This window comes from Lissotriton helveticus, chromosome 9 (assembly GCF_964261635.1).
Source record: "Lissotriton helveticus chromosome 9, aLisHel1.1, whole genome shotgun sequence".
In the NCBI taxonomy this organism is placed as follows: Eukaryota; Metazoa; Chordata; class Amphibia; order Caudata; family Salamandridae; genus Lissotriton; species Lissotriton helveticus.
The window spans coordinates 1,155,867,258-1,155,880,371 of NC_136070.1; the positions used below are offsets into that span (position 1 = coordinate 1,155,867,258).

The 13,114-nt window shown below is 42.8% G+C and overlaps 1 protein-coding gene across 1 annotated transcript in view; it reads left to right on the forward strand.

The window, feature by feature from the left end:
- Window positions 1-368: 368 nt before the first annotated feature.
- TKT (transketolase) overlaps window positions 369-13,114 on the forward strand; it is an 85,559-nt gene continuing 72,813 nt past the window's right edge. Inside the window, exon 1 of the mRNA XM_078661597.1 lies at window positions 369-698. Within this exon, the coding sequence (XP_078517723.1) occupies window positions 592-698 (107 nt within the window). The 5' untranslated portion in view covers window positions 369-591. The remainder of the gene's footprint in view (window positions 699-13,114) is intronic.

Genomic DNA, 13,114 nt, shown 5'->3' on the forward strand with positions numbered 1-13,114 from the left:
ATGAACTGATGTCTCTTTTGTAGATTTCCTATAACACTCGTGGGTTCTTTGAATGTTTGAAAAGTCGGGCATTTCATCTAAACGTAGAAATAACAATGACGGAGCAAATTTGCTACCTTTTGACAATAGGCCCTGAGCTTTTAGACCAAAATGCTTGCATGTGCATAGGGAAGCCATGCACCTTCTGGCAGACTCTCGTATTGCTCTTTAGGATAGGGGTGCACACGAGTTGACCTGGGGACACTGGGGGGAGAGGGGGGGGGGGGGGGGGGGTGCACACCCGGCTCCATGCGGCTTAACGTGGCCCTTGGCGCTCCCACCTCTTGCTACAGATTGAAATGACTCCTCCTTTGTCTCCTCCCAGGCCCAGCCCAGCCCCCGGCCTCTCCTTTAACCGTCCTTCCTCCTCTCTTCCCCGCTCGTGCCTTCCTGACTCCCTCAGACTCCACTTCCTCATCTTGAAGGGAGCCTCTCGCCTGCTCCTGCCTACCCTACCTCCACCTGCACGCTGCACCAGGCCCCTGCCGGCACCTCCGCAGCCCTCTCCCCCTCCCTCCGACTCCACACGCAGCTGTCACCGCCGCATTCGCCATGGCAGATTACCACAAGCCAGACCAGCAGACCCTGCAGTCCCTGAGGGACACGGCCAACCGGCTGAGGATCAACTCCATCAAAGCCACCACAGCAGCCGGCTCCGGGTGAGTGCCCCCCGCACGCGACAGCGCGCGCGCATCCCTACGCCCCTATTCAGCGAGATGCAGAGTCCTAGGACGCGCGAGAAATAGTGTGGACCGTACCACCTGCGCTGCTGAAAGAGGGGCGGTGCAAAGCTCGAGTTGAACTACATAATCGCTTCCTTTCCTAGCAAATATAGCTGAACGTGCGTTCCGTGCTGTGCATGCAAATATATGTAACAGCCTCTAAGACGGGTGTGTGTAACTTCTGAGAAAGTAAATTGCATGTATGTAGCAGCAGCCTGCCGCTGTTGGGCGAGGCGTTCCTGCAGATGTATAGCCAATGGGCAAGAAGAGTCATACTCCGGGAAGTATCATGTTGTATTTCAGCACACTTATACCTAAAGACCTTTGTTTAGCGGAAGGTAAAATGTAAAGTGATGAATCAGACACTGACTTTCATGATACATAGTCCAAACTGCCTATAAAGTTCGAGGGGCAGGTCATTCAAATGGTAATCAATGTTGGTGTGCGGCCAAGAGACATAAAATACAAAGTACTGTCTGACCAGACATTGGCTTACCCTTGAATGTCAGAGCTGCCTATAAATTCTAGAGCTAGTCGAGTTTGACAATAACACGATTTACAACCTGAAGATGTAACAAAATTTGCAGCGCATCGCTATATGCGTGCATTATTTTGAATGGACAGTCTCATGTAATTTAAATTGTCGTCACACTTTTTAGACAAAGTAGTCCGTTTTTTTCTGTAAGTGAATGTACCTTCCAGTTTATGCATATTTTACAGTGCATAGTTGTAGCGACCAGAAACCTATATTATACAGTCATTGGCGATGAACAGGCCTGTCTGACAAATCTTTCAAGTGTCGAATCAGCATTTGATATAGGGTACAATACAAAATGAAATCCGAGAATAGCTTTCAATGCACAGTCCGATTTTGCTAGACTTCCTTGTGCATCCACCCACTAATTAATAATCAATATTTAGTGAACTCGATCAGGACTGGGTGATGTATAGAGTTACATGTAAAGCTACAATGGCTCTGTCGGGAAGAAAGCAATTACAATGCTAATAAAGACCAATCTTGTTAAGAATAATCAATATGCCAGACAGTACAAATGGGATAAATCACAGCACGCAACATCACAGATATTGGAACACAACAATATTGTAAAAGACTCAAAATTGCTAGTAAAAAAATATTATTTGTTGTTTTTGAGTTTTTAAAAACATTATTAGAAAAACATTTTTCAAGGGCTGTCAAGGTGAGGCGCAATTTATACAGTGACCAGTGTATCTAAGTGACAGTGGGTGCTCAGTGCTGGTATTGCAGTGCATATATACAAGAGTTAAGGTATATACAAGTATGTACAAGTTGTCGAATGGCCAGAACAACGGAAACAATATCTCTGGTTGTGGCAGGACTGCTCAATGGTATACCCCAAGAGATTTGTTTAAGACTGAACCATGTATTATGGTCGACGTTTCGACCCTGATAATGCGTTAATGAGGTGTCATAGCGGGTCTTCATCGGGACAAAAAGATAGCCCAACAAGTGGGAAGTATCCCTTGGCGTCCCTCGCTGGGTGGGGGCTGTCTGATAGATCTGCACTTGTCAGAAAGGCTCAGGTAAGTAGAATCTCTGAGATGAGGTTAAGGAAGTGAATCCACCTTAAGACAGCACATTAGTGTTGAACCAACCCGGAAAGAGTCCTATGTCAAGTTGGCAGGCAATTGGTGCAACGGGAAGCGATTCAGAATAAAGTTCTGGAGTTGGCGATGTTAACTGGAATCAGCAGCATTGAGGGGTCATTAACTAAGATGTGCATAATTTCATGATCAAAAGGGCAGGGTGGTGTCAGTCTGTTTAGAACAGGATAATGTGTTGGTGACAAGTATATGGTCCAGGGTTTCCTAGGCCTCGGTTTATTCTGAGGTGTGTGTGATGCTAGTCATCTGAGTTCCACATCCTCTTGAAAGCATTCAGCCTACAGGCTCCTACCTCTGTGGCCAGGGAGTTCTAAGAATCGCAGTATCCTAACAAGTTGGAGACAACATATCTCTAAAATAATTGTGATTATGGCACTACTAACAATGTGTTTGCAGGTGCAATTGATGGTACAGTCCAACCTAAACATCAACACTTATTTTTATAAGTTATAATGCACTCCTGAAAAGATTGAGGCACTTCAAGTGTTAGCAATCCCCTTTTCATGTCTAATGGTCTTAAAAGCACATCTCTAATGTACTCCTTTAATTTATACAAATGGTGATTGAGAGAGATCCATGCAGGAGCAAATACACCACAAACGCCCAATGAATAGTCTCAAATACAGAACCATTAAAATATTCTTATCTTGACAGGATTAAAATGTGCACAGCTGCTTATGAAGCAGTGGAAGTAAAGTGAATATGTCAAGCATGGCTTACATTTAAAGCAAACTCCTGCTAATGTAGGTAGATGGTTCAATAATGCAAAAAAGGGAATACAAGTGCTTTGGTCTTCATCCTGATCAGGCCAGGAAAGCTGATTCGGCAAAAGGATAACAACACATGCTAAAGAACCAGTTTTCCTCGCACACATTTCTCCAGGAGACACATGAGGAACGTTATGCCTGAGACAAATACGATGTGCTTACGTTAAAAGCTTGGAAATGGTAAAACATGCAGTATTAGAGCATTATTCCCCATTCTGACCAGCAGAAAAGGTACTGAAAGAGTTGATATCGTGCCAGCAGAAGTCCAGTGCTATATTTACCACTTCAGTTTACAGGGAAGATCTTAATGAGCCTTTTTGTAGTTTCCAGTCAAGTTTCCCATTAACAGCAACGTTTTGCAGGAACCTGCTAAATGAATTAGGTAAGAAGTTATTTCCCAGCGCGAAGTAGCCTGAGATAGAAAGCAGAGTCTCTAATACAGGGATTTACAAGAGCAGGAAATAAGGCAGAGTTATTTCAAGAGATGTCCCTTCTTGTTAAGGTGTGCCTAGGTGGGTGGCTCCAGGTTGCAACAGATGTTGCAACATCAGCTCTGCAAGTTCTTTGTTCACAAATATATATTCCTGTCCATACTTCAAGGTCACAGAGGATATTTGGGGTAGAGTGGTAATCCAGCTGAATAAAGTTCCCAGACTTTCTATATTGTGACTGCTATGCACAGGAGATAGTAAAGTTGGTAATTTGATGTGAACCTGTGAACATGAAGAATGCAAGCCTCCAGCATGCATATACTCATAATGTCATTTTGTGAAGCAGTGTCAGAACTAATAAGGCCAGCCATGCAGTTATTTTAAGTGTGGTCTTTTCTGCCAAATGTCCTCTGGCTGCAGCTCTTTCCGGGCTCCGCACACATTCCTGCTGTCAGAACAACTCAACCACCCTCGTGACTCCGAGGAGATGATGGTCATTCATTAATACACATGGCAAAGCGACTTTATGTAGAGGTGTACTTCATCCTAAAACCCAGCTTTTCTGGTTTATTGTACGTTTCTTGCTCTGATTTCTTTCTTGTTTTCAACCTAGCATGGTGGTTCTGACATAAAATAATGGAATAGTTATTAGTAGAGCAGATAATATGTTAAATGTACACTTCTTTGACATTTTTTATAATAATTTGATTAATCGCCTTTACATTCACATGAAGAACATATTTTCAGGTGCTTGATCTTTAATACAAGTAAGACAACTGTCTGTCTGCCACTTTGGCTCATTGTAGCGTGACCGAGGCAAAGGCCAGCCTGGCTCAGGTGTTTGTCTGGTTTGGAAGAGCTTGAGATTTTGCCCAGTAAGCATTGCTACATTCTGCCTCGGGTTTTATCATAGGACATTCTCTTCACCAGGCCTGGGCAGCTATTGCATCCAAGTCCCCTTCTTTCAACGGATCTCTTGAAAATCTCGGTAGGGAAGGTTGTGTTGCGGGTGATGTCAGATGGTGTGTGTACAGGGCACAAGAATCTTGTGGGTGGTGTTTTGCAGTCGTAGTTTATCGCACATCAAGCATGACTTTTCAGGATGGTCATGTTATGAGCAGAGCCAGACTAGCCGTAGCGAGCACCGGGCATTTCCGCAGTGGGCCGGAAGGGTAGAGGCCAGTTTTTGACCCGTGGGGCCCGGTTTTGCAGCAATGCTGCAATATTGGCCCCCAGTAACAAAAGCGGGAGCAATGCTTCTCACTAACAAACCCCCCTCTCCCCCCCCCACTCCTGAGGGCTGGTCGAGCACATTGACAGGGCTGGTTGCTGTTCCCAATCCGGCCGTGGTTATGAGCAAATTCCAGGCACACCACTGGACTAGCGGATTCAAATATCTCCCACAATAATGCACATATCCATACAAAGGGATAGGAAGAAGAAGGATCTTACCTACAATGAATGTTCACTACTGTCTGAGGGACGCAATATTCTGGCTGTGCAGCTGCGACATCCCCAAGCATATTATGAGTTCCCTCATCGGCAGTGCTCTCATGGCGATGGACACGTCATGAAAATGCTGGCGGTGAGGAAAATTTATAGGCCACCTGTGCGTTCCATCTTACTTCTTGTAACCAATATGTGACTCTTTCAAGTTTGTAGATTCTACCTCCACTGGCTCCCTCCATAGTCCCTCCACCGTTCTGAAATGTGACTTGTGCAGTTTAGCTGCACTCGGCGATTGACTGGAGCACCGCAATAAAATGTTAATAAAAAGTCTAAGACGATAGTGTAGGGGATCAATGGAGAAATGCCCCAGGGGATGAGCAGCAAGCATGTCGTGAGGTGACAGCCGTCCCGGACACAGATCACACTGTGCAGCTCCGTGGGAAGTGACCCTCCACCCCTTGCCTCAGCAACACCATAGAGACCACAACCTGCTGCTCTGCAGCCAAGGGAGTTCCGGGTCCCGTGGAGAACTCCAGGGGGCCCGACTCATCCTCTGTGGGAGTGGTGCTGCATGCAGGGGGGCACTGGTAAGTTGACAATTAAATCAATAAAACTAATTCCGTTGCGCGCGCTGCATCGCCAAATGCCATGCAGCGCGCGCAACGAAATTCATTTCATTGATTTAATTGTCAACTTACCTGCATTCATCCATATTCCAGTGTTTACTACCCCCCACCATGCACCACCCCGCCCCACGTCACCGCCCAGTAGCACTCCCTCCAGGAGCCGCTACTGATAATCTGTTAAAGAAATTTAGCACCATGATTCCAGACACATGAGGTGTAGATAAAACAACGGCCTTCTAAATTGGATGCACTTAGTTGCCAACACCAGCAACATCTTACAGTGTTATTTTATTTATTTTTAGAGGTTAAATAACACACTCCCCTCAAATGCCAGTCAAAGTCACAAATTTAGTGTGAAGGGTGCTGAGATACACCAAGTCAGACTTACAGGGGCTCGTACCAACATGCACCCTGAATTTGTATGTGCACTTTCAATAACAGTTGTATCTCCCAGGTACAGTTCAAACATCCTGACAGGTCTCAATCATATTCACAATGGGGTTTGTATTAGTGTGAATGGTTGATCCATTTAATCTGAGGCCCTCGAAAGATGGTGTTAAAATACAGGTCAGCAATCTTTTGATGGATGGATTATAAGCAAAACATTTTAAGGATTCACAATATGCGGATGGGGTCTTTACAGACCCAGACCACCTTTCCATCTCAAGTCTTCACCATGGAAAGGTGCAGTGACACTTCTCTCCCTAGGTTTTAAATTCCACCTTATAAATGCAGCTTTCACTATCAGTAAGGCTCCTGTGTACAGCCCCATCCTCAGGTCACTGCTCATCCTTTTCAAATAGGGTACCGTTGCTCTATGCATAGAACACAGTCTGTATACTAATATGTAGAGCGCAAACTGCAGCATTGCCAGCAATGGCAGCTTTGTGTCAGGCTCATTTTGTTTTATTTCAAGAGTGCTTCTCCATCGAAAACACTTTCGAGAGTGAGACGAAAACTTTTTGGATTTACCCTGAAATTGCAATTCATAGATCAACTCATAGAACATAAGCCATTGTGAATAGACCCTGCCCAACCAATACCTACCAATTCAGATGGTCGATTTCTGTGATTTTTTTTTTCTTTTTTCATTATCATATTTCAGTGTACCGTTAGGCTGATAATATACGATGGAACTGTAATTCTAAAAAAAACGTACTGTTAACTGTAGTGATGGTTTAATACATTTAAATTGAGCACAATAGTCTGTGTATATATATATATGCTATATATATATATATATAGCACATCCACACCTTTGATGACCCCAATAAAAGAGTCAGACTCAGGTGTTTGAAGGATCACTCAATGCCATGACATAAAAGTAATCGAAGGTGAAAGTACTGAGAGGCCGTTCTGTTGGCAAAACAGTGCAATAAAAATCTCTGTATCGTTACATTCTAGCTTCACAAGTGTTATTTGACAAAAGCAACAAAAACATTGTATCTTTCCTCGAGATGCTGAGTGTTCATAGCATTGCTTTCATGCCCATCCTGAGGAAGCCATTCAGCTTCTGTATTTTGTCAGTGCATTTATGTAGCATTTCATGTCCCTGTCGAGGTGCTGAAGCACTCTGTGGATGGATAGCGCGCTACTCTATAGATTGTGATGGGTTGGAAGGGTATGGAGTTGCAGCGTGGACCCATCAGTGACATTTTTCCGCGATGCGACAGGTTGACTAGAATTATCGTCTTATTCTGTGAATATTAAAATTTATAACCATTAACGGTGGTCCCTACAAGCCAGCGGCTACACCGCGTTGGGCACATTTGGTTCTGGAGGAGTCTCGGGTGTTCGAGTTCCAGCCAGCGAGTAGAGGATATTTGCTTCAAAGAGACCTGGACGTTTTTGGCAAAGTTTCTGGGATTTGTGGGACTCCCGCAAGCTGGACAGATTTAACAATTCAAGGGTGAAAAAAAAGTTTGCTCTTGTTTGTTTTGGACTAGCAATTCTCGTTTTCTCAAAAAGCATTTTGCTATGTAAAGAGAAGCGAATGTCTGATAAAGGCAAGGCGTCTTGCTCAGTTTTGCAAGGAGTGGAACTCTGAAAGCCAATGACGCAAGTCAATTACACTTAACCATTTCCTCTAACTCGAGCCTGCCCAGATTCTGTAGAAGGAAGTAAGTAACCGTTCTAACTGCAACCTGCTTTGCACAATGATCTTGAGAAACATACATTGCAGAGGTACGTGCAATCTTTAATCGTGTGTGGAGAAAAGGAATGCTTTTCCACCACTAAGAGGAAGTGTCCACATATTTAGCTAGGGTGACCAAACGCCAGTTAATGTATGGCAAGAGAGAGCGCGGCCTTGCTTCATCCCCTTTGTGTAATACAGCAATTCTTCAATCTAATGGCCGCTTGCATTGGTAGTTGCATACAGCCTCGGGAAGCAGGGTGATGCTTTCAGGCGTTTAGCACAGAAGAGTGCACATCTGGATGGCTTTCAAAGGTTAGACCTGGGAAGGGCACAGGGGAGCATATATCCCATGATTGAGCGTGAGATAACTGAGAACCTGGGTCATAATTCTCCACCCATACAGCACCTCCAGTACAGATCTCTCTATGGAGGTGTGAGTACTTGGGCCAAAACTTAATTCTAACTTCAAAGCAGCCACCGTACCTACAATTGTAACGCGATCTTTGCAAACCCCCATATTGCGTTCCACTAACTGCTATTTCATGCACTGCCGAGTGAAAGTCTGAAGGCAATATTGGGAGTCTTAAATTAATAAAATGTAGCTGAAAGGATTCAAACTTGAGGGCATTATGAGCTTATTTTTTGTGCTTGGATGCTAAATCCGAGGGATGTCCTACATCTTCGACGTAGCCACATCATTAGGGGATTATGACCCCACCTTAAATTGTGACTTCAGAGGTGAATAAATAAATGAGACTTGTGCCTTGTATTGTAAATCACGTTTAAAGACATACTCTGAATCCAGAGTTGCAGATTAATTCTTAATCTGATTTTTTTTCTGGCCTCAAGGGATGCCATCGCCAAGGGGCAAAGCTTCTTCGGCACTCAGCATTTGTTCATCGATACGTGTGCGGTTAGAGCAAAGAGTTGTTTGAAGTCAATAATCAGATATAGATTCATATATGGTTTAACAATAGCGAATCTTGTCAGCTTTATGCTCTCCATAATGATATCGACGGAGATCCACCAGCATCGTTTGCCTCCCCATTAAACCTTTACTGGGGCCATAGTACCTTTGCCCAAACATTTTGTTTTTTTTAGGCCAATTCCAGATGCCACCAGGCTGCTATCTTGAGTGAGGCCCTGTGTGTGACACAGACTTTTGTTTTTAATGATAGATGCAAAAACGGCTTATGGTGGCAAGATGAGGCCCAATCTTTGACTGCTAGTGCCAGGCCACAAAGTAGCTTTCAATAGTGAATGAATACAGCATCGTTTCTCCAGTGTCGCAAAGTGCATTTGTGCTTTCTATAAAGTTTACTTGCCATGTTAGAAACATGACTGCACATGTAAAAACTTGCATTGTGTATCATATAAGTGACTGCATCTAACTGTATAGTCTATGAAAGACAGCGTAACTTAAGAATACTTCTCCAGGGTGGGAATAGTATGGCTCATTTTAGATGTTGCTTGCATCCGGCTCCCACTTCAGACAACTAGGCTTCAAGAAAACTGTAAGTTCAAAGTAAAAATTTCTCGCTGGGCCAAACCCTGACCGCCAAGCCATCCATGTTTGCTCCTTGCCTCAGATCCTGGTCCCACCGAAAAGACTTGTAGGAACACTTGGGTTTAATAGGAGTCCTGTGGAATTCACACAGGGTTTTTTTTTATCGAACAAGGTCTTGACAGGTAAAATCTGGCAGAACTTGTGTGGGGAAAAAAATGCATCATTCTGAGTTTTTGTATTTTGGAATGGGTGGGGCAGTCTTAGATCCATGCAGTGTTACCGATTTTCCACCATTCCAAGGCCCAGAACTCAGTGAATACTGCACCCTCAAGTACTGGGTAGTACTGTACGAAAAGACAGGTGGACTTTTAATGTGAGCTTCAGAAGGAACATTATGTCCTTTCATAGGGTGTACTGGATTCACTTATCAGAAAATGTCCTATACAATATAAGAATAAAAAATACCACCACTAATTGTTCATAGTAACTACATGTTTTTTAAATATTTTTCACTTCAGCCTTTGTCTGACCATTATGCTCTTGATCTTTCGAACTATCTAAAGTTGTCAGATGGTGATGTGTTGGTGCGAAACAAACCACAGAAATAGTACACACTACCTAAAATCTCTTAACTGTATTGCATTTTGGTTCATGAATTGTACATTCTACTACTGCCAAGGGTATGTGCAAGTACGGGCAATTTTTGGCCATAAATCCCCTCCCCCACCCCCCCCACCCCCCATTTTTTCTTGTCTGCTTTTGCTGGCTGTAGGGGGCTGTGATGTATGGTGCCAATGGTAAATAGTGCTTACTGCCTGAACTGTTTACCTAAAATGTACCATGCATTGGAGTTAACGGATGGGCCTATTTAACTTTTTAATGATTCCATGGTTGATGGTACAGGAAATGCACATGTGGCATGGATGTTAAATGGCATAGGTGGAATAAAGTGTATATTACACCACCCACATATATGAAAAAAAAATCTAGTTGCCATGACCAGTGCTGTGTTCTAGCAAAGCTGCAGTCTAATAGCACTATAGTGGTACATGGAGAGGAAAAGTACCTTTAGCATGTATAAACCCCTATTTTTATATATTAGCAAGTCAGCCCTCCAGTATTCATTGTAAGCCCACAGGACTGGGTGTGTAAAATATGTTAAAGATGAATGCTACATGTTGAGAATAGTGTGCCCTCGCAATGATGGCAATAAAATATACCCAAAAACTATTTTCACTGTGTAGGTGAACTTTGATTTGTCTATGAGCACGTATAGGTGTGATTAAAATAGCTATTTCTCATTTCCAATTAAAAAAATGCTAGAAAATGGATTCAAAGTTGTTTTCAACTATCTTTCAAAAACCTAATTTAATAGTGAAAGTGCATTTTTGACAAGGTTAGTGGAAAAATAACTTTCTTAAAGTGTAATTTGTGCTGCTGACAGAAAATTGGTTTAGAACCAATTTGCCAATCATCCCCACTCCAGAGGTTCTCTACATTATCCTGTCTTAGAGTTTACAACCCTGCTCCCAGAGAACAATGGCTTGGCCCCTGGGCTCAAGGAGGCAGTCTTGTTGTCAACAACTGCTCACCTAACTGGGATTAATCAACTTGGAGTGGGCAGGAACAGTTGGCAGAACAAAGAACAGCATTCACCCATCCTCTTTTCAACTAGAGATGCAAGATGCAGTAGGCCGAGTCTGCTCTCATTCATCCCAAGTGCCCTCTTGGTTTTTCTGCCTCTAACCATAACAAAAGGGAGAGACAGTTTTTTAGCATAACCGAGGGTAGGCAAATGTATCTAAACATTGAAGAGGCTACGTGGAAGCCAGAACCCCCTTTGATGGAATAAGGGGCTAGCCATTTTAGATATAAAACTTCAGGTATTTTTTACAGTTCAATGAAGAGGAAGTGCTGCAAAGGGAGGATGGTATAGGGTGAGAAAGTAGACAGGATTGGGTATAGGAAATTCGACAATCCCTGGCTAGTGTATATGATGAGAACGGCGTCTCACCACCACTCCGAGCATTCCAGGCCTTGGGAAGCGAACATGTGAAGAAAGAAGATTCTGCTGGATGAAAATATCTCAAGGCCTCCCAATACCTGCTAGAACACGGGGACTGGAATTGCTCTCCCAGGGTCTGGAGATTGAGAACCTGAGACCAGCAGCAATGACCAGAACTTTCATAGCAGTTGGAGAAATGTGGGACTAAATCATCCTCCAGAGGACTCCAACAAGGTGCTGAGAGTTGCCCAGAGAGGGCACACTCCAACAAGAGCAAGACAACCATGTTCATCCTGCCCAGAGCGTTTCTTCTACACTGAAAACTGATTCTTCTGGACCTCATGTTAAAGGTATCTGGTGTTGTGGAGCCCTGCCCCACTGACGGATGATGAGAACCAAAAATGTTACTAAGTTCAAAGGGAAAACTTTGGACTGGTACAAGGTGGCAACTTTACCCTAGAGGCGAAGCGACCTCTGCGGCTATGAAACCCCGCTTTTTGGCACCAAAACCAACTGCTTCAGCTGGACCTTGACAACTGCATATTTGACTTTGAGGGACCTCTGCAGCTTCAGACTTAGACCTTACCCTGCTGAAAGACTTTGGCCACCAAAAAGTCCTGAAGGTCAAAACTTTGACCGAAATAAATTGTTTGGTTTTGCTGACATCTGTTCCATTGCAGTCAGGGTGAAATTGAACCAAGTTCTCACTCAATGGTGGAATTTTATCTGTCGTTGCACTTTGGCCTTAAAATATTACAAATTTATATTTACTGTTTCTCTCATACGAATTTCATTGTTCATTTTTGCTCATTAGATATTCAAATTTTCTAAAGTTGTTTGGGATTTTTTTCTGTTGTTTTCGTGACTTTTATCTTATTTGTACTGCTTGAAATTAAGACAGATATTTCAAATATTTTTATGGGGGGTTGGGAGGGAAAGAATTTCCTGCCTGAGAAGTCTACTTGCTCACTCGGATTTTATTAGAGAGTACATGAGCAATCGGGATGCCATTAAATTTCATTTGAATCTTGTCACATTTGCTGTGTTTAAAGACAGAGGTCAAATGGCAGGGTCTTTAAAATCTCTGCTTGTTTTTTTCTTGGAGATTGATGTTTATTTTTATTTCTCTGACTTACAAAGTTAGAGAATTTGAAGTGAACTATCTCTCAGTTATTTAAGTAGCTTGTAAAAGAACACTACAAATCTTTCAAAATATATTTCAGGTGTTAGAAACACACTTATTTGTAATTGTAAAGTGAGATGGAAACAAAGATTTCAATATAATCAAAACAAATCAGAATATGATGTGAAAATTATATATATTTGATGAAACCCAATTTCCATTGTTTGTATCAGTAAAACTGAATGGCAGTGGGAACATTTGCGGCCATTTCATTGGAAAATGTCTGTAAATGACAGTGTGCTACTGCATCATACTTTAGTGACATATTTATTAAAAGAGAGTTTTTAAATATGAACTGCAAAACATTCCTGCCTCTCGCCCTGATGGAAATTCTATTAGTGAACTAAGAGGCAAGTCTGGGGTCATGTCTACCTTATATGTGGACTAGATTTTTATTATACATGGATGTTCAGACTATTAAATCAAACACAAGTTTTGTGTACAGCACACATGCTGAACTCACAAATTTAGAGGTAGTCCCATATGTAGTAATGAAGAAAAAGGTGACTCAGTGAAATTAAATATTTGCCTAATAGCACACAATTTGAGACGAGTTTATGGGTCAAGCGTATTACAGTTAGGTCGAGTAGATTATTCAAGTCAC